This window comes from Pholcus phalangioides, unplaced genomic scaffold (assembly GCF_987345545.1).
Source record: "Pholcus phalangioides strain wild (caught in Gottingen) unplaced genomic scaffold, Ppha-v1.0 ptg000018l_1, whole genome shotgun sequence".
Lineage (NCBI taxonomy): Eukaryota > Metazoa > Arthropoda > Arachnida > Araneae > Pholcidae > Pholcus > Pholcus phalangioides.
Genome location: NW_028301611.1, coordinates 6597707 through 6621125, shown reverse-complemented (window position 1 = coordinate 6621125; position 23419 = coordinate 6597707). Strand labels below are relative to the sequence as shown.

At 41.1% G+C, this 23419-nt stretch overlaps 1 protein-coding gene across 1 annotated transcript in view; it reads right to left on the bottom strand.

Moving 5' to 3' along the window:
- LOC149071628 (zinc finger protein basonuclin-2-like) overlaps window positions 1-23419 on the bottom strand; it is a 210065-nt gene that overhangs the window by 84837 nt on the left and 101809 nt on the right. Inside the window, exon 3 of the mRNA XM_089247741.1 lies at window positions 7674-7776. Coding sequence (XP_089103867.1) covers window positions 7674-7776 — 103 coding nt within the window. The remainder of the gene's footprint in view (window positions 1-7673; window positions 7777-23419) is intronic.

Below are 23419 nucleotides of genomic sequence, written 5' to 3'. Positions count from 1 at the left end.
GAAATGAAGGTAGGAAAAAAAAACAGCTTGGTGGGGGGGGGGGGGATTCCTCACAACTGTAATGCTTAAATATGCAAAATAATGCTCCAAAATATCAAAATCATGGAAAAATGCCCAAAAATTGTTGAAAAAGCATGAAAAAAAATGCTCTATGCGTAAACACATCGAAATGTCATAGCAATCCAAGTCCTAATAATGAGGTTTGGTTTGTTATGATTCATGTTATCGATTTCATCTGGCCAGAGATTCTAAATTAAATATATAAATCTTTTTTTAATGTATTGATAACAATTCAGGGAATCTTTTCCGTTGGACATTGTTGAGTAAATTGTTTCCACTGAACAGTATTGATGACTAGCACAAATACCCAGCAACGCCCCGGTTTTCTTCAATTACTGGGAGGATTGAAAAAGTGACAAACCATTGTAAAGGCATATACATGTCTGAAGCGCATTGTTTGAGAACCACGAAAACAAAAGTAAACATTCCGAAAATGACTATTGGACCCCCAGGAACCATTATTACCCGAAGGTTTTTTTGCCCATTTCGGGCATTTGTCCTGCTCTGACGAACTTTTGAAGTAGTCTATGGTTCAATCCCGGTCCTGTTTGGTATACATGCCAAATTTGGCGACAATGTCTAAAATTGTAGATTTGTATAAAGGAAAAACATACGTACTTTCACATTTATGTATAAGATATCAACAATATACTGATATGGCACTTACTAACATCAGGTTTTCAGTGTGATAATGGCGTTGTTCGATAAAGTTTACCTCAGGCACTAATCGCCGGCTGAAGTTGCTCCACGAGCGTTTCAGACACAGGTGAGGTTGAAGAGAAGTTGAAGTGAAAAATTCTGTGATTTGCTTCCAAGATATGCGCTCTCTATCCACAAAAATGTGTACTATTTTTTTCGGTATGCACCTCCTTCGTGAGAATAACTTTTTCGCAAAAATGTAAGAATTTCCTCATTTCTTATAAATTTTTAAATTATTCGTGAATTTATGGGACACTCTGTGTATTAAAAATGACCAGCTCAGATAAATTTTGTAATGGAACACTCCCCTTCCAAAACCCAAAAACGGAAGAAAGCCAACTTCATAAATGAAAGATACAGTGGAACCTCTCAATAACGGACACCCTCGAGACAGAAAATTGTGCCTGCTTTCGGGGAGTGTCCCTCAAAGGGTAGCTAAATACAATTAAGCCCGCCCCAACGTGATCCGGAAAAGTATCCGTTAACAGGATATGTCCACTATAGGGGAATGTCCGTTATGGGAGGTTCAATTGCATAACATTTTACAGGTGGTATTGGATTTCTGCTATGTCGGTCGAATAGTTAATGCATGTAGGACAGTGTTCGTCAACCTTTTTACAGTTGTGGACTGGAGAAAGCAGTTCATCGATTTCGCAGACCGACAGAAATATGCGAAACAATTTGCGGACAAGTAGAAATATAGGAAAAAACTTGCGGACCAACAGAAATGTGGGAAATGGCTGTACCAGTAGAAATATGAGAAATAATTGGTATAAATGCGAGAAATAATTTATAGAAATGTAAGAAATAATTTGAGGACCGCCTTAAACGGGGGACATAATTTGTAGAAATGTGGGAAATAATTTTCAGACCGGCAGAAACATAGGAAATAATTTGCAGAAACGCGAGAAATAGTTTACGGATATGCGAGAAATAATTTGCAGACTGGCAGTAACGTGGGGAAATAGTTTGCAGACAGCGAGAAATGATTTGCAGACCAGCAGAAAGATGGGAAATAATTTTCAGAAACGTGACAAATAGTTTTCTGAAATGTAAGAAATCATTTGCAGACCGTTAATAACGTAGGGAAATAATTTACAGAAAAGTGAAAAATAGTTTGCGGAAATGTAAGAAACAATTTGGAGAAACGTCAGAAATAATTTGCAAATCGACAAAAACCTGGGAGATAATTTGCAGACTGACAGAAACGTGTAGAAATAATTTGCAGACCGGTAGTAACGTAGGGAAATAATTTGCAGAAACGTGAGAAATAGTTTCCACAAACATGACAAATAGTTTGTAGAAATGTAGGAAATAATTTGCAGAGATGTGAGAAATGATTTGCAATTCGGCAGAAGCGTGGGAAATAATTTGCATGAACTTGAGAAATAGTTTACAGAAATAGTTTGCATGAATGTAAGAAATAATTTCTGCAGAAATGTGAGAGATAATTCTCGGACCGACAAAAACGTAGGACGATCGGAAAAAAATATATATAATTCGCAGACTTCTTGATGGCTTATAGACAGAAATAAAAGCCAAAATAGAGACGGTATGATATTTGATAAATCTAAAATGAATTGGTGGAAATATTTTTCGCGGACGCGCAGAAAACTCTCACGGACCGTCACTGTCCCGCAAACCAGCAGTCGCAGAACACTGCTCCAGGAATCATTGAGTTCACGGGTTCTTTGGGATTTGAAAGACCAAAAAAACCTTTATCTTCAAGGTTTTTTTTCCCCCTTTCCAGAATCTCCCCAGTCCTTTTCTGATTTTCTGCTCGGAGGGACTAGACTGATGACTAGGGGCCACTGGTCGGCGGCCCTAATGGAGTTTGGACACTACCGGATGGGTTCGAAATGGAAACCCAAAAAGCACAGAATGAAAGCCCAAGCAATTCACTCTGATCTCTCCCATGGATTCTTTTTCTCCTTATTTTATTCTTATTTCTCGCCCCCGTGTGTTATTCGTATCCATCTATCCCACTCTCTTCATTCTAAGGGAACGGAAAAAAAGGGTATCCGAAGGGAGGAAAAAAAACGGGATGCTCTATTCGGCCATTAAGTAGAACTCCTACTTAAGCCCGAGTTTCCGTGGTGCTGCTACAAGGGAATGGACGGGTTTGACCGAAAAAAATCGGGATAGAGAAGAGTTTTTGGTTGAGTTGCCATCGGAGCAGTGCTAATGAACTGTCGTGTGTGTGTTTCCTCCATTTTGAAATAAAGGAGGAAAAAAAAAATATATATATATTCGGCCATTCTTGGGATGAGAGTTAAGGGCGAGTGTAGATGGACGTTCTGCATCATATATCCGATCGATTGTCAATACCGAATGGCGAGATGTCCATTAATACATATATTTATAGGAGCCCTTCGGCTAAATCACTGTGTTAGAACCGAATCCTTCCTGGGTGTGTATCGCCACCACGTCCTTAACGAGAAACCCGGGGAGGTTACCATCTCCTCAACGTCAGAGGACACTTGGTACGGTACTGAGTGCGTAAACTAATGAAAATTGAACAATTTTTTTTTTCGTCGGCGATTAAGGATCTGATAGTGGCTTAAAGATTGGGTGGTGTACCATCTTACAGTCCTTATTAGCTACAATTTCGGTGCATAGCGGTTTCTCTAGTCCTTAGCTAAACATTCTAATTTTCGTCGCACAATTTTTGCTTATAACAATTAGAGTTTGTAACCGAATTTCGCGAAACTTGACAACGTAAAAAACAGTCAGCTCATCGGTGCTCTTTTTCTGATGATGACAATTATAGATGGAGCTCGCTACTCGGTGGTAGTTGAAGGCACCTGGTGAAGAGTAAGTTTTTCCCTTCTAGAGCAAGTTATTCAGATTCTGCAATATACATGTATTATAGATTCAGAAATGATAGCATGACATCGTTGGGTGCTTATTACTCCCCCCCCCCCCATTTCAGTGGTGAAATCGAATTACCATATTCGGCTCGTCACCGAGCAGAGGAAACCAAATCCCCCCCCCCTTAACCTCAGCTTCACTATTGTCCACTCGGCATTTCCGTGGTCAGAAACATTTCAAAAGCGGACATACCGAGAGATCATTACACGAGGAGAGAAAACACGTGAGAATTGACGGACTTTCGCACTCTATACCATCCGTGTATGTGTGCGATGATGGAACTTGACCCCACTGTTGGTGATGGCGGATATATTTACAGAGACACACACACACCCGATGGTCAGTTCCACTTGTGACCCGCACGCGACCGGGAACGGTTAGCGATACTTCATACGATTGTACGTGTGAAAAGATATCAAAGTCCGAACTTATCTCTCGGTGTTAAGACGTTCCATCACGCTACCAGAAATTCGGTAGCTCCTCTCAGTGTTCAAAGACCATTAGTCAAAAACCACTATCCCTCTCCTCCTGCGCAATTCGTCCAACTGCAGAGTGAGACACACACACACTCATACAGTGCGAGAGAGAGAGAGAGAGCGCGCGAGAGCCGCATATCGTATGAAGTGGACGAGAACAAAAGTGCCCATTTGGTTTAAAGCTTCAAAAGCGACAAACTAGGGATTTGTTCGCACCTCATATAGCGCAGGAATTCAGTTTGAACACGCGGCTCTAGCTTGTGTGAAAGCAGGAATGTACATGCATGCACACGCTATCTAACTATTAAAGAGGGTTCACGTTTAACGAGGCATGTAAAGCTTGAGGCTTGAACACATCTCACACAGCAATCGCGACTATATTATTTCTTGCTGCCCGTATGGAAAAAAAGATCGCGACTCTAGTTTGGATAACCAACCGCGAGTTTTAGCACCCCTCTTCTCCTTAACGAGAAACATAAACCCAAGAGCTAAAGATCATAAGCCCTGTTTATTCCTTAACCAGGCCCGCCATTTTGAACATATACTCAGTGTATGCATGTATGTATATATTTCACCTTGTTTCTTCGTTTCTATAGCACTTTTTAAATTTTTGTAAAGCCGGAGGGGGGGAGGCAATTTTGTCGCCCTAAAATGCCGGACTTGTCCTTAGTTAAAGACCTGAAATGAGTTTAAATTGGTGCAGGGAAACTGGTCCTAACTTCGGAACAAGCGACCTGGGGATGAAGAAATGGTTACACCGCCTTCCTCCATAATTAGTAATTCAAATCCTATAAAAGCCATAAAATCAGTAGATTTTCTTGAAAAATATGGCTACTGAATCATTTCGCGGCATTCATTAGTGATGACTTGGAGTTCTTGAATGATAAGGAGGTGATAACTTTGTATCTTTGCTGCATCATGATCATTAGACTCTGTTCAACATCATCTTGGTCAGTATAAATCAGTATTTACATCCCAAATATATCAGAGTGTGTGTAATGTCACTCGCTTCCCATTATATAAGAGGAAACGTCCTCAAATTTCCAGTAAGAGAGGATGCAAGTCATACTGCAAATAAGCAAACTTACTAACACTCACTTTAAGAAGTAAACATTTCTTGGAGGATGCACGCACATGTACCGCGCACTTCCAGGGGATATGCAGGCTCACTAAGAACATTAGGGCACAGGCATTTCCAGGATGCACATACTCCTACCACGCAATCATACTGGAGGTGTAAGCTAACTTACCACGCATTTTAGAGGTAAGCGTGTCTAGGAGAACGGACGCACACCCAACACGTTTTTCTAGGGGAATGAAAAGAGTCTCCTACTAGAAATAAACAAACTTTTTATGGGTAAGCATTTCTAGGAGGACGCGTGCATATTTACCACGCATTTTTAGGGGGAAGCACGCACACACCGCATATATTTCGAGGGGCTAAGCAGTCCCAAGTCATTTCTTTATCATCCACTAAGAAAGAAAAAAGCAATCGTAATTGCCTTAGGAACGGATCCGAACTTCACGCCAAACTCACTTAAGATGCGGTGATGGTCAAACCATGGTCCATTTCTTTCTTAGGGCAGGGGAAAAACACTCCATGATGAAACCTCATAGACTTCGGACACCAATCAAAAAAGTCCCCCCAACGTGATTAACCGGACTAACACGCGTTCGCTATCAAATACCACCACCACAAGTCCTTAACAGCGACTAGATTACGGAACCTATAACGTGTTTTTACACCGCACACATCTGTAAAAGTGACACGCACGAGTTAAGGCCTAGCCCAATTTTCTAAGACGGAACCATAGACATATCTCTCTCTTATAATAATAAAGAATAATAATAATGATAATACAAAAAAAACTATGTAAGAATTTATAATGAATAGAAGTAGGTAGAAAGAGATAGGCTTTAACAAATGGTGGCATCACGTTAGGCGTATATATAGATACGAAGGCGCGGCAAGAGCATCTCATCGCGCGACTCGCTCTCATCTTTCGCGTGGCTGCGCCCATCACCGCACAGATATTCCCTAGGCAGTATATATTTTTTTTAATAGGCTGGTATATCTGGTTACGATATTCAGCAAACAAGACACGAGCTGATGCAGGCTTTAAAGTTATACGGCCCTTTTTTTTTTTCATAAATCGTAAAAGATGTAACAATAGAACCTTAGGCCGTAGAGATTGTCTCAATACGTGAGTGTGTATCTCCATTGGCCATCTAAAATACCTTTTAGTTTTAAAGTAAACACTACTCTTGATTATGATAGATGAAGAGACAGCAGAAGTGCCTCCCTCCCCACCGCTGTTGGACAAGTAACGCTCGCACTGCGCCTAATTTGCATAGGTCATCTCAAAGACCTAAATGATACTCTGAAGGTATTGATTTTCATATTGGCTTGGTTCAAGCGTTGTTTCTGTAAGGTCAGTTTGGTTTACGGAGATGGGTTTGCTGGCATATTAAAACTTGGAAAACCAGCTTTATCTTGACATGCTTTGTCACAGCCTGTAAATTGTAGATCCCAGCGAGATACGCACATTGCCACTCATTTTCAAAAAAAGGGAACGCACGTCTCCTGCGCATTTCAATGGAGTACGCGAGATCCTCGTACACGTCTAGAAGTGAACAAGCTCACTACATATTTTCTAGGGGAAACTCATTCACATCTACACGGATTTCTAGGAGGACGCATTTTGAGGTGATAAAGGACGACCAACTAGAAATAAGCAAGCTCATCAAGCAATTTAGGGTTATAAGCATTTCTAGGACGTTCCTACGACGCACTCGCATCTACCACGCATTTTTTGGGGATATGCAAGTTTCCTACTAGAAATAAGCAGGCTCACTAGGCACATTAGGGAGCAAGCATTTCTAGGAGGATGCACGCACATTCCCACCACGCATTTTTAGGAGGACGCACGCCCACCTACCGCACATTTCTACGGGATAAACAAGTCCCTACTAAAAATAATCCGCAAACTTAGCAAACAAGCTTCCTACGTATTTTTCAAGTAAGCAATTCCCCTTAATATCTCAATAGAAACGAATGGTGTCTAACGATATTTAGGAGTGCGCAAACTTACCTCTTAACGCTTCTAAGGGTACGCGCGCTTCCCATGCATTTCCAATGGGTATTCGAAAGGTTGGTAACCGCTGCTTTAAATAAGTAAAAACCCCAAAATGGGCAATACTGTCCCCTGAAGTGCGATGAGAAAAAAAATGGAAGGGAATTTGAAGAGGGCGATGGAACAAAGTTTGGGAAACTATGCTTTAAATAACTTAAGCATGCGACGTTGAGGAAAAAATTGTATACAACGGTATTTTCTTCTGAATTCCCCATTTTTTTCCCCAGGTTGAATCTCTGGGAAGTGTGTAAATACCGCTGAACTTCTGAGATTCCTTTAATTTGGAGATACATGCGTAAGAACGAAATCATTTCATCACCCAGGTGAAGTCGGAATCTCAAGATGAATCCAGGATGACCACTAAGATGTGTTTATGTAAGTAAATACCTGGTACAACATTAAAAAAGTTTGGGGTAGAAAACATTTTACTCACCATGAGCGACCCATCCATGCTGGCAGTTATCACATAACCGGATATGTGGTTTGCTAGGGGCGAAACCTTCACAATTGCAACCGGGTGAAGTACACCGGATGGCCTGCAAAAAAAAAAAGACATACAAATAAAACTTTGCGAAATAATTTAAAATGCAATATTTCATTTGGATTCACATTTGGAATAACAACAACTATAAAAGTCAATGTCACTATAAAACGAATTTGACGAATTTCGATTGTTTTCTAATGAAATACAGTTGAATACTACAGCTCGAATGAAATACAGCTTAAAAAAAATATATGTTCAATCAATCCTTTCTTTCTCACAGATGAGAATACTGGAAGTGTGCTGGATATCTGAAAATATCGCAGGAAATATATTGGAAATATCTCTGAAAATGTATAAGAGCTTTTCTCATTCCTAAATATTTGCAGGAGGCCGCTTACGTAATTTATAAATGAATGGCAGCCGTGTGTAACCGAAATGTGCGAGAGGTTTTCCCATCCCCAGAAATGTGCAAGAGGCTTCCCATCCCTACAAATGGGCAAGAGGCTTCCCATCCCTACAAATGTGCAAGAGGCTTCCCATCCCTAGAAACGTACAAGAGGCTTCCCATCCCTAGAAATGTGCAAGAGGCTGCTTGCGTAACTTATAAATGCACGGCAGCAGTGTGTAACCGAAATGCGCGAGAGACTCTTCGTTATCCCTAGAAATTCCCAAGAGGCGTGCGTATCCTAGAAATGTGCAAGAGCGCTTTCTCATCCCAAGAAATTTACAAGAGGTTTGCTTAGCTTACAAATGCATAGAAGGTTTGCTAGGCTTATAAATGCACAGAAGGTTTGCTTAGTTAATAAATTCACAGGAGTCTTACATTTAGCCTAGAAATGTGCATTTCTTATCCCTAGAAATGCTCTGGAGGTTCGTGTAGCCAAAACATCTGCAAGAACCTTTCTTATCCCTTTCATAAATGCGCATTGCTATTCAAAGGGGTGTCTCAGAAAGCTCTACAAAACACCGGTAGAGAAACGCTACCACACACAGAAGGTGACTACCACGATCTCCATTGTTTCCTACATCCTTCTACCGACTAGACAGTAACCGGAAGATTTGAAATGTCTCATTCATGATTGTCAAAGTTTGCACAATTGGATTTCAATATTCCCCTGCCACACGAGACTCGTCGGTAGTCTTTTGTGAAAATGGTGGCGGTAAAATGATAATATACTTACAATTTTCGTTGGTGATATTTTGACGGCAAGATCGCTTTGATGACGATGGGAGGATTGATGGAAAGGGGGGAGAGAAGAGAGGAATTTCTATCAACCCAACCCTTTTACAATAAAGCGCATCAGTCTCAGATATAATACAGTAGTAGTTCTTCCCTCTTTGTGCCTCGGTGCTCCAGAGCCTAGACTTTTCTTTCCCCGAGGCACCTTTTCCCAGTGACTTAACGACCTTTATCCAGAATTTCCCGGACAGCTTCGGGGGGGGGGGGGATATTCCAGGGGAAATGGGAAGGGAATAAATAAGAGTCTCAGCTGCGGAAAGGAGTTTTGGTGCGAACGTGTCCATTTACGCCCTCTCTCTTTGTGCGGGTGCAGTTGTTACCGCTAGATTCCGGGGACGGAATTTAGATGACACCACATGTGTGAAATTGAACAATAGCCTCGTTTGATAGGAGGTCAATATTATGGAACCCTTTGATGATAGCCGTGGTTTAACAACGACGAAGAGACGTAAGTCGGAAAATGAAATCAGAACAACAAAATTGAAAACCGCACCTTGGTGAGAACCCGGGCTGGATGACGATATCGAAGTGATTATTGGCCTAATCACAATAATCTGATGTAATTATACAACTGGATAATGCAGAAAAAATATTGATATCGCAAACTGTGCCTCATCTTAAAATATTATGAGTACACTGGCTTCCAAAAGTTAAGCACGTGACGGCTTAACGACAACACTTTATCTTACCCCCTCTGGATTGGACAAGTACGGTACTCGAGCATACATTCCCTTCGCACAGTACTGGCAGATATTATCTTTCTAGGTGGCTCTATAACCATAGATGTAACACTAGTGGAGGTCGCTCGTCGATTCAGCCTAGATATTTTGGCAGCATGCCGAGGGCGACCCAACCAAAAAAATCAGAAGAAACAATTAATATATCGAAAGAAAATACCTTTTATAAGCAATTTTAATCAATTTCTGTTAATTAAAAGGCTTTTGAAGGGTGCTAACCCAAAATTTCTCGGGAAAATAAATTTTGTGCCCCCTTTCCTCAAAGGTCGATCCTGTGTATAGACCCTGAGTATACCGATTATGGGAAACAATTTCAAACAAGTCAAGCAGACAGTAGCCAAGCGGAATCGACAAGTGACCTCCACAACTGTTACACTCATGCAGCATCAATCGATATGGCAATATCTGCCAGTACTGTGTATCGGATTCCATGGACTGCGGGAGGAAGGGTTCCATACATATTTTTTCAAAGGTGCTACCTAATACGATATTGCTTAGATGGCCACAAAAAATTGTATTGTTTCTTAGGATTCTTACGTGATATTTTTTAAAGGGTTCCATACATGATACTGTTCAAGTACCACCAAGAATATAGATATTCACAAGCGTTCCTCCTCAAGGGCAAAAAAAAGCTCGCGAAACGCTGACGTTGGCGCAATAAGTCAAACAGCAAGGAATCGCCCACAGAATGCAATTTCACAAGTTGAGACATAAAATAAAGCATCCAAGTGGTAATACAGGGTGTCCCTGAACTTATGGGCCAAACTTTAAGGGAAGATAAAATACACATAAAAAAAACATTTATTTTGTATAGCAATGTGGGCTCAGAAATGAAAGGTGTTGGCGACCAACATGAAATGCTGAGGAAATGAAACAAACGAAAAACTTTTCATTTGCATTAATAATTACAGTAAGTGCTCAAATGTGCCATCACCAACATCGATACAGGCCTGCCAGCATCTAGCAAGTGACCCTTCCGAAGATTCCAAGTGTTTCACAACAGTTGCAGCAGCGACTGAAACTTTTGTATAATGAGGTCCTCTCTACTCGGAGTTTTTCCTCCAACGTTTAATTTCCGACCCCACATTGCTATACAAAAAATGCTTCGTTGTGTGTATTTATCTTCCCTCAAAGTTTGAACCATGAGTTCAGAGGGACACTCTGTATACATCGCCAGCGTATTCTATCCTGGATAAACCAATATAAATTTAATCTCGTATCACCGTAATAGTTTCCTCAAACAGCTAACCCATCTAAGTGAAGAAAATCAGAACAAATTCCACACTTAAGAAATCCCGGAAAAAAAAAAGAAAAAGGCACAGCTTTTAGTATAAAAGACACGGCAATAATAAATAGTAGGCCCTCCATGCGAGTGTGTGTATATTAGACACACACATACCGCCAGAGTTGGAGAGAGTTGATAGCTTTGCCAAGTGCCAAAAACAATCCGCCGAAAGAGGTGATGTAAGTGAGAAGGGTTTTTGCGGCGTGAAATGTATTAAGGGAGTAGAAGGGCTAAAGGTGCTTCATAATGCATGAGATACGGCAAGTAGTAGTAGCAGCAGCACTACTGTACCACCTACCAGAAAGGGCAGAACTTATGAGGAGGGGGAATCTTTGGATCAAAAAAACTTGGGAACTAACGAGCACTACAAGCTGATTTTTTTTTTTGCTCTCGCTCCTGGAGAGGAGAACGATCCCCTTGAGAGAGTTACTTTTTTTATTATTTCTTGCCTAACTTCTCACCTTGACTTGGAGATTGAAGCTGCGGAATGCCACACATACACAATTATTACATCAAGTGAGAAAGAGAGGATGTGATCCCCCCGGTCCAAGATTGAGAGAAGTATGTGGTATGGGAATAATGGATTTTTGGGCCCCTTTTCTCCTGGATCCTAAATTAACTTTAAATTTTTTTTTTTTTTACTTATATTACATATATTCGAAAAGTACTAATTTGTCCTTTGATTGATCGACCAAAATCGACTGTAAATTGCGTCGTTAAGAGGATTACCGTGAAATGACATTATGATTGCGGAATAATATGACACTTCGAGGTTATTATTACTTCTTTCGGTCTCATTACGTGCCTTGATGATGTCATTATTAATTGTGGAATTTTTTTTTAAGAGTATGATTTTTTTTAAAGATTTTAGACAATTGTAAACTCTCAATTTTTCGGCCTTTTGGTTCTCAAGGAACCCTCACATCTATGTTCGCGGGAACCATAGAAGTAACATCAATCCTCTACAGAATTTTTATATTATATGAAGGCTTTCTTAACTAATCCAGCGTTCCCCAACCTGTACTTTGAGGATCTCTTAGGGATCATTTCTCGTGGGTTCAACGGCCACTCCAGGAGTATAATATAATAGTACATTAACAGAAGAGGAGGCTAAAGGGGCTCCCGAGACGAAAAGGTTGGGAACAATTAACCTAAATAGTTGTTTCAAGGGTTCTGCAGAATCTGATACAGTTTCGAGGATTCTGCATAATCGGATATTTTGTTTCAAGGTTTCGCATAATATATTTTTTCAAGGGTTTCATATAGTGCGATATTGTTTCAACGGGTTTCATACAGTACGATATTGTTTCAAGGAGTTTTCATATGACATATGTTAAGATTCTGTGTAATATATTGTTTCGAAAGTTTCGTATGAGTGGCGTTGTTGCCACTCACAACTATATATAACTAATATTGTTTCAAAAAAAAAGTTCCTTACAATAAGAAATTTTTTCAAGGATTCCACACATAATCCATTATTGTTTCCGTATAATAAATAAATTTTAAAGAAATTTCACAAAATAAATGATAGTACCTTAAGTGTTCTCCAACAGCAGAACTATTCATAGAAAAAACTCGTTCAACTTTAATTTAGCTTTTTCTCTCATAGAATTTCTCCTAACGATATCTATCTTGGGAAACCCTCCTTGAAAAGTACTTACTCTACAATCTCAACAAAAAAAGCCAATGATTTAAAGCTCGATAACAATGATTTTATCGAAATTTAGTGATAAAAAGGTACAAACAATGGTTTAAATTGAATATTCTAACTCTCTCTATGACTATAAAGTAATGTAGTTCCCTGCTTATAATCCTCATATGCATACAGAAAATTTAGACAAGAATTTTAAATAATATCAATTATCAAAGTTATCCATATTTCGTAAATAGCTGTGTTGATAAACTCGTCCACCAATGAAACATGTTTTCCACGAAATGACTTACGACAGAATCGAATGAACTCATCTATTTCCGTGAACAGCCTGAATAAATCACCTATTTCATATTCGTATAGGAGATCCGGTTGAAACATTATTACGAGGAATATAATCGGATGCTGACAAAGCGTTCGAGTTTATATTATAATAATCATGATGGAGACCATCGCAGGGCTATCAGCGAAGCTAATGGACTGAGCGAGAGAGACCGAAGGCTTTATTATTAATACATAAACCGACTCTAACCGGTCCCTCGTTACCCGAATCTGCGTATATGTATCAATGTAGGTATTGGAATAATGACGCGAATGGAGCTATAACGCCATCCAGATTTCCATTCGATTATCGGATGAACGTGGATGGGATAAAGAGGGGGTGACGACGATCGTGAGTTATGCATTCGTGCGTGTGTGTCAAATACCTTCGAATGCGTCCAGAGAAATCATTGGTGAGACGAAAACGTACAGTGAAATTTCGGGACGTACTGAAAACATGGAATTTCTGACGGATAACATGGAGAAACCGCTGTAATATCAAAACATTAGTTTCACTGGTACAAGGGCGATTAAGAGAATCATGTAGCTGAATAGCACTACATAAAGTTAGAAAACAAGATTATGCAGTTTCTAACTTGCTGAATCAGCTAAAAATCCACAAATTTTCTTATCGGGTCATCGACGGGTTAAATTTCAAGAGAAACAACATCAATGGAATGGGTCAGTTCTGCTTTGCGAGAATGTGAGAACACTGGGCATGATTGAAGCAGTGACAGCTCTGCATTGTGAGAACACTGGGTATGATTGAAGCAATGGCAGCTCTGCAGTGTGAGAACACTAGGTATGATTGAAGCAGTGGCAGCTCTCCCATAGCATTGTTCAGCAGTGTGAGAACACTGGGTATGATTGAAGCAGTGGAAGCTCTGTCACAGCATTGTTCAGCAGTGTGAGAACACTGGGTATGATTGAAGCAATGGAAGCTCTGCAGTGTGAAAACACTGGGTATGATCGAAGCAGTGGCAACTCTTCATTGTGAGAACACTGGGTATGATTGAAGCAGTGGCAGCTCTTCATTGTGAGAACACGATATTATTGAAGCAGCGGCAGCTCTGCATTGTGAGAACACAGTATGATTGGAGCAGTGACAGCTCTGTCATCTAGTCATTATTCTATTCCACTTTTTGGTTTGCCGGGAGATGATCTTTGATAGTGAAAGAGCAATCTCACTGCTAGTTCCCATCTCCTATGACAAAACAAACTTTCATTTCCGTGAAAGTATGGTAAAGACATCCATCTAAGCCCACAAATGTCTTAAAAAGTCTTTCCACAGAGAGCAACAAAATCTTCAATCATTACACTTTACTCATGGTTAGAAAAAGTGATATCAGCTGGCAGCACTACACATGACAATCATCACATAGAAACAAGCTTTTTGTTAGGTTCACAACTTGGGCACTCACATTCCAACATGTACCAATTCCTTAGAAATTCCGAAAAAAGGAATATGACGAAGTTCATGTCTGGTGACCCACGGGCCAAATGGGGCTCTCGGAATCATCTTATGTGGTGCACAACAAATAACCAAACCACTCAAGTTGCCCACGAAAGAATTCCAGTTCACCTAAGACGGCCCTCGGCACATTATCTGATTATCTAAGTGGCTGAAGGCACATTTCCAGATCACATTCAAGCTACCAACGGTTCATACCCAGATCAGCTAAAGCTAGTGTTTCTCAACGGCCGGGCTGGGGCCCGATATCATTCATACCGGGCCGCGAGTGATTAGCCGTTTCATTTTTTTTTCATTCATTTTCCGCTGGTCGTGTGTTTGACCGGGCCTTCCACTCACAAAAATAAATGAAACCGGGCCGCGGGCTTGAAAAGTGTGGGAACCACTGCCGTAAGTGACCCCAACTACATTTCCAAATCACTCGGGAACCAGCCGCACAACTCCAACTCACTTAAGTGGCTCGTGGTACATTTGCAGATTACTTAAATGCTAGCGGAAAAGGAGACAGACCGCTTGAGTGGCCCGCGACACACTTACGGCACACTTAAGCGGCCCGCGACATTTTTATAGATAATTTTAGTTTCTTTTGGCGGAAGATTAAGCATCCTTGCTTCAAAGGGAGCTATGGTGGTTATTGCGAGAAACTGATGGAATGAACACCTAAATCATTCCGAAAATAGAATAAAATGTAAATACGCTTAATTTACTCCAAAATGATTCCTCCATTTGAAAATTTTTAAAGTCCTGGTAGTTTACTTCTTAACACTCTCCTAATAACTGTACATACATTTCACTCTTCCTCTCATAATTCATCGAACAACATTCAAATCTTAGAACCAGTTCTCTCTCCATCTCAACGAGGGTCAAATGTCAAGAACCATTGGATAAAGATGAAAGATTATAAAACAAAACAGAAAAAGACAGACAGAAACAAGATGGCTTCTTCTGATATCACGACGAATCATATACACGGCGGTATGTATCTACAGAATCTTCAGCAATTAATGGTTACCAAAGAAGGAAGGGGGAAAAAAACCATCTCCTGAACCATAAAATAAGGAATCAAAAGTGTTAAGATGGTTCACGTGGTCTTTGTAATTCCGGCCAATAATTTGTTATACATAGACCCGGTGTCTTTGGCTTTCTTATAGAAGTTTGTATTTCTTTTGGAATGTTGCTCTTTTATAAGTTGTTTATCGATGTCCTTAAAAGAACAATTTTCAAACAGAAAAGGGGACTTGAATAAATACCGAACCGTAGGAGAAAATAATTCTTTAGTGGAACCAAACACGCGCAAACATGTGAGAGTTTGGCTCTCTCTCCTCCCTCTTCTCCACCATCCCATAATTCTGCGAACAAAAATGGACTCGCGTGATGTCGTTGGTCTTTGAGGTTCCGCCGCCAATGAGAATTTCACGTGAGGAAAGGATTTAGATTGGTCCCGAAATCGTTTTACGTGGCGACATGGCGTTTTGTGTGTGTGTGTGTGTGTGTGTGTGTTTTTCTCTATACCAGAATATATATATCTCTAGGGTTTAGGTTAATGCTGTTTTCTCCCTTGGACGATACGCTTTAACTTAGGCAAAGGCCTATAAGTATGTATCGTGAGGACTTAAGGAAACGAGGAGAAGGTAAATGACGTACTAAATTTTGGAGTCGCGTGTTAATTGCCGCTCATCATCTCATGACAAGGATTATTAAATTTTAAGGAAGTGTATGCATCTCTCTCTCTCCCCCTCCTTAAATGGAATGGCTTTTGTGAGGATAGTTCAAGAAAAATCGGTTCGAAAGACTTTTAGTCAGGATGTAGTGAGTTCTGAATTGAATTGTTGGTAATATGGGTAACTTAAGTCTTTGATTGGTCAAAATATCTGGTCTTTCTATAATCAGTGTTTGATTGGATAATCCGGTGAAAAAATTGTGTGTATGACCGAATCAAAAGCCTTTTTAATTGCCAATATGGTAAATACTAAACTGCGCTGCTGCAATCTGGTTCAGAAATGATGCATTCATCCAATTCAAGGATGAAAGTTAAAGACTCAGAAAAGGTTTAAGCAGCAGAAAAATCCATCTTCACCCTTATAAAGCTCTTAAAATAATATCCATATATGGTAATCCATAATCGGTAAAATCCGTCTTTTCAGATGGAGAGATTTCTATCTATCACTACTCAACCGTACTTGCTGCAGCTCGTATACATTCCTCTACAGAATTTCTAACGAATCAGTACATGCCGGAATGCGTGTTCCGAGTGTATATGTGACCATAACGTATTCATGTTGTCAGAATTAACTTGTTTTGTGCTGTTGCTGGTGCTGCCATCCGTCCTCCATGTTTTAAAGTAAAGATGGTAAAATGCTTGAATTTTCATGTTATGTCAGTTTCGTGTTGCAGGTCTGCGGAGACTGTTTTAGGGTGGAGAACGGCTCGCATTCACGCCTCGAAATTAGAAAACTACACCACCAGACCAGAACGTGGTGTGGTCTTTCCCCCCCCCCCCCCCCCCCGGAGACGAAAAGTTTTATAGACCGTGCTGGGAGAACTTTTCAGTATCAGTCCGGCCAGGAATTCCAACTACAGCATTGGAAAACTGCAGAAAACGAACTTCAGCCGACCACCACTGCGCACCAATAGGGTTCGAAGCTGGATCCTCACGATGAGAGTCTAGCACGACGCACACAAGTTCGCACAGCGGCTGCTACCGACCTCTATCACTGCGTAACATTATGATTTGCCTCCTCTATCATTTCCGAAGGGTTTCCAGCAAAGGTGATTACCCAGAGAATAGTAGAGGTGATTTTATTTTGGTCCAATAGAGACACTGCTACATCCACCGTGATTTTTCTGGTTAATTGTGTGAATCTTCTAACTGAATCAACTTTTAAGCACAATCGGTATTGTCCCGTTTTCACTTGAAAGAAATATGGTTAGCATCGGCTGTCCAGACTTTGTTAATGCCACTGTCATAGTGACAGACTCGCACCAGGGTTCGAACCCCACCGCTGCCATAGTGGTGGTCAGCTGAAGTTGGCTTTCTGTGGTTCCCAATTTCAAAGCACGAATGCGAGCCGATCTCTCCGTTACAAAAGGGTTGCCACAGAGAGCAACAGCCAGCCCTACAGTGCTACAAATGTTCAATCATTACACTCCACTCACAATTCGAAATATGGATGAATACTAACACAGTAATTCACGCTCCGGCGCAACTCGATCGGTAGTAAATCGTGCTCGGCTTGAAAGGAAAACTTCGTTGGTTGGAAAAAAAAAATCTCGTTCTCCAAGGCCGGTTGGCTAAAGAGGTTTCGGCGTTGACGAAGAAATAGAAAAACTAATCTAATATGCGAAGGGGGGTTCCCATAACTAATTACACAGTCGCGCCAATCTTCACTGTAAACAGGACACGTTGAATTTCGGGCTGTTAACGTGTATTACGTGTGAGTTGGCAGAAATTTTTTTTTTATGATTGGTGACTCGTTCTCGAGTTTGTGTGTGTCATGTCACCAAACGAATATTTATATTCCTTGAGTTTTTTAATAAATGTCACCGAAAGTGTGCCAGGACATTAGTCTAGAAGAGACTCCGGAAACCGTGAAAAGTACCAGTACAGAAATAGCAATATGTGTGTGTTGATGATTCAGGGGAAAGGGCCTGTTGCCCAAGAGCTTGTTTTCAACAAGGCGTGTGTGTGTGAGAGAGAGAAAGTACGTGAAGTGGTTTTGCTTGTGCGGCAGTGTCCTGGTCTAGTTCCATGATGTGGGTGAGGAAGTCTCGGGTTCTAAAAGACTTCTTGTCACGGAATGTCTCGTGTCGGTGGCAACTTGGGAAGGGGAAGGAAAAAAAAAATGGCAACCGCTGCTGCACATCCCACTGACTGGCCACCATCATTTGGAACGTGACTCGCGATCCTTGTGTGCTGAGAGAACTCCAGATTTTGGAATTGTGACGACTTTTTCTCCCTCTATTTTTGTACAATTGGAGATTCATTTTTTTTCTTCTCTCTCTCTCTCTCTCTCTCTCGTCCACTTTTGCTTCCATATCAGATCGAATAGGAATTTTTTTTTTTTTGTTCCTGTCTCTCCCCAAGAGAGAAGATAGGGGGAATGGTCAGTCCTTGTCCACCACGCCTCTAATTCTCAGGTTGTATAGGAGGCCTTCATTGTTTTTTTTTTGGATTAAGTTCAGTTACTATACAGACGTACAAGGGGAAAAAGAGCTTTGAATTTTGTGCCATATGTTGCCGTTTTTTGCAGTCCCATGATTTTTTTGCGTTGTGTTTTTTTTATCCGGAATCCATGGAATATAAAAAGTATTTGCTACTTGTCCTGCAAAAACAAAGTCACGGAGAATCTCGATTCTGGGTAATCCTTGTCCGTGAGGTTCAATCAGACAATTTTCTTAGACTTTACTAAACAGCTTTTCTCAAACGCTGTTCGCGGAACGCCGGGATTTCAAATGGCGTCGCTAGGGTAGTCTGTAGAACGCTGGGGTTCTGCGAGACATCACCAAGACAGCTCAGTTGAATACCGGGAATCGTCGAGACATTCCGCTGGGGGTGCTGTTGAACGCTGGGGTTTCTTAAGACATCGCCAGAGGCACTCACTGTTCAACGCCGGGGATCCACAAAACATTGCCCATTCCTGAACATATCACCGGGCATTCTGTTGAACACCTCATCATCAGGGATTGCTGGATTGCTAAGATATCACTGGGAGTTCAGTTGATCACCAGGGATCTGCTCTGTGATGGGAAAATCGGCCTGTCCCGTATTTTGATGGACCTCAGTTACTATTACTGCACAGTAAGTCAACCGACACACACACACCCTTAAATAACTGGGTTGTATAAATCAGTTTCGTCTTGAGCATTTTCACACAGTGCCATAAGGCATTGGACGATGGCGAGAATCTCGTGGGAGAACTGATGGTATTTGTTGTATAATACTCAGAGGCGGATTTATTGTTTTGCTGCCCTCCTCCCACTCTAGTTTGATTTTCCTGACTACTCATTCCTCATATTTTCCCGCCCATATCGCTTGGTAGCCGCCCCCCCCCCCGGTCAATATGCATCTCTCTTTTGATCTGGCGCTCTTTTGATCGCTCGCATACTTTCTAGGCCACTTGCATGCTTATACACTCACCTGGTCATTCTTTTTATCGGCTGCTGAGCTAGTTTCTAACTCTCTATGCAGCTCTTCTGGTCGCTCGTAAGTTTGGCAGAGGCGGATGAATAGTTTTTCCGACACTCCTTCCATTCTACTAATTTTCTGAAACACTCATTCCTCAAATTTGGCACCCCTACAAACTACCCGCCCTGTGCTATAGCCCGCTGTAAATACGCCTAAGCTAATATTGTGTCTAGGAAACAAAAACTGGTAAGAACTTTTTGGTACCTTATGCACCTGCCATTCCCACGAAACAAGACAAAAATTGGCAAAGTAAAAAGTCGCCAATTCAAGTTGAAAATCTGAAAGTACGGCCAATAAATAGTGTTACCAAAAACACGCCTTCTCCAGGCCATCTTAAAAGCATCATGGTTGCCCCCCCCCCCCTGCAAATTCATTTTTTTAGGACCCCAATACTTGCTATCAATTGTATGAGCTCTGCGCCCTCGGGCCACGACCTTGCATCCAGGACCTGTTCTTCATAAGTTCAGACCCTAGGCAAATATAATTTTTTATAGTTTCCCAGTACATATTGCCCTCTGAGACAGAGACGTATGCAGATAAAGGGTTGTACGAGTTCGTGCCTATAATATAGAACACTGCCAATTTTGAACTTCTGAAAATTTGGGAGTCCTTGGGCCACGTACCCAGTTTGCCGGTGCGAGAAAGAGACAGACCCTGCACACGTCATGCACTGCTTCTTCGCGATATCATCCTCGTTTTCTACCCTAAATTCTATAAAGTGTTTCCTTTTTTTTCCAATCGATACCATGCTTTCAAAAAAATCCGAACACGGACATCCAGTAACCCTAATCTATCAGACACGAGACCCCAATAAAGACCCGAAGTCTTATGAAACCCGGCGCTCACCCTATCAAGGACCCACACACCATCACTTTAATAAAAGAAACCCCATATAGTTTCTGATCTTATTTTCTCATGGTTTCATGGATGCAGTTTCTTAGTAAGAATGGTTATAATAAGTAGTACATGACCATCACAATAACAAGAGGTGATTTCCAGCATGACCACTAACATTCTTTTTTTTAGTCCCACGAGAAACATAAGGTAAAACCGGAGGGGTGGAAGGTGGGGGGGGGGAATGCATTTACATCTAATAGCCATCTTATCCATCATCATCATTATCGCCGTATCTATTGTCTCCGCGGGGCCCAATAAAAAGTATAGACACCAAAATGTGTTGTAGAAATAGAACTGATTTCGGAGGCGTCCAGAATCACGACAACCAATAAGGAAAGGGTCAAGGGTGGTGACAGGTCATCGGATCATATACAACTGCCTAATATCACCGTATATTGCTCTCGAGGTGTCGGTGAAAATACGGGTTTCGAGACCGGCCATTGTGTGTGTGTGTGTGTGTGTAATAAAAGGGTCTAGTACGATCTCACCCGAAGTATTTTTCTCATTCCCGTATATTACCAAGTAGTGCGTTCCAACCAGCATGGAAATGATTCCTCTGACAGCCATTCGATATCCATGATTTTGAAACTGGCTCTTTACTGGTGACATGCTCAAGATATAAACGAATAAAAAGGCTCCGGGTTCAATGTCTCCGCGTGGCATTTGTCGCGGGCGAATCACTAGCCGTTCCGAGGTTTGGAATCGAGTGTATACAAGGGTATTTTCTTGATAGCGGCAACTATTTATTTTCTAGATATATATAGAGGCCTTTGATGTTGTCAACATTTCCTAGAACGTGTTGCTAGTGAATATGGGAAACCGCCGTGGGATGACTGTCTAACGCCATATACCTTAGAGCCTAATAAGGAGATATATGTGTTCATGTGGGGGTTTTTTTTAATGTGTTCATTGTTTCTTATGTGTTTTTATCTTGTCTTGTGTAAATGTAAGTGTATTTTTGTATTTGCGAACTAAAAAAAATGATGGTGCGAAGAGAGCCGTTTACTGCAGTGTTTCTCAACCGACGGACACTAACATCAGTCAAACCGGGCCGTGAGTGGTTTACTGTTTCATTTTGCTCAATTTGTTGCTAATGAGTCGTGTGTAGGACTGGGCCTTCCACTAACAAAAGAAAAAAAAATCAACCGGGCCACGGGCTGGCAAAGGTTGAGAACCACTGGCCTACTGCATGAAGGACTGCCGGACTGCAGCTTTCCTGAAAGGTGACACAATCTCATCTTCGGTGGAAGCTTATACTAGATATTATAAGGAGTTCGATACACCTACTTCTGAATACCAGAGTCACGGTGACTGACATTATTAGAGCGCTTCGTAACTGCAGCGATTGAACAAAGCAGCTACTGCTTGTGCGCATGCACTGCAGCAAACTTCAGCGTCCACGTTGTACGCTTCTTTAACACAGTGTTTCCCCAAAAGTGGGTGATATCGTCCTTTCGCGGGCGATGGGAAGGAACAAGGAAGGTGGTAGAAGATACGCATAAGCCATGGTATCCCACTGGTTGGTTTTGCAAAGGGGGCGAATGGGAAAAGAAAAACTTTTCTGAGGACAGAGGGAGTGCGACAACACAAATATGTTGGGAAGATTCTGCTCACAAACAGATGTACACAAAACTAAAATACAATTTTCGTCTATAGCCGTTTCATGGGACCGCATTTAATTTTCTGAGGCCTGAAAAATCCAACTACCAGCAATGAAAAAGAGCTCAGTTCAGAAAATGCGCAACAAGAAACAAATATTACGAAAACAATTTTCGTAATATTTGAGGGACATATTCCATTGTCTGAAACCTCACACATCCCAGTACCACCCCATTGAGGACTTCAAACATTGATGTCCAATAAGAACAAAAACGTAGTATTCGTCAATCGTCATTATATAGGGACTGTATACCACTGCCCGAGGCATAATAAATCCCAGTAGAATCAATAGTAAGAGTTCAAACAAATGTGCCACAGAAAACAATTTTCGTCAATCGTCATCTTTTAAGGCCTAACACGTTTGTCTGAAGCTCAATAAATCATAGTACCATTAATAAAGGGAACTCAAATAGGTGCTCAACAGTAAACAAAAACACAATATTAGTCAATCGTCATTTTTGAGCGCCGTATACGTTTGTCTGAGGCGAGACTCAACAATACCTAGTACGACCAATGAGAAGAGTTCAAATAGATGTTCAACAAGAAACAAAAAACCTATTTTCGTCAATCATTTTTGAGGGCCGTATACGTTTGTCTGAGAGGCTAAATAAATCAGTATTATTAATAAAGGGAACTCAAATAGGTGCTCAACAATAAACAAAAACACAATATTAGTCAATCGTCATTTTTGAGCGCCGTATACGTTTGTCTGTGGCGAGACTCAACACAATACCCAGTACGACCGATGAAAAGAGTTCAAATGGATGCTCGACAAGAAACAAAAATACAACTTTCGTCAATCGTCATTTTGGGGACCGTATACAACGTGAGGGGCTTCGCATGTCTTAGCACCAACACAGCCTAAAAGAAATCAAATACTCAGAGAGTATAGCACCTCAAATGACCGAATATTATTCAACGTGAATGAGATGTTTGTTGTTAAGAGAAGTTCCTGGATCCACCAAAAAAAAAAACAAAAGAGTGAAGATGATTTGATCCACAGATAAGGAAGACTCCATCCGTCAATACCCAGTTTCGCAAAAGCCACTTAGTCTGTTATCTTTTTTTTTTTTCCTGTTTCCTCACCGTGAATTAATAAATATGCTCTCTCCGTACTACTATATACAACATCACTTCATCCTGGATGTGTACCCTTCTGCAAAATGCAGTCGGTGGTGGTCGTGCTCGGTGCTCCTTATCCTCGACTCGATCGAAGCACGTAATAAGGCTCTCCATAGAAAGATACGGC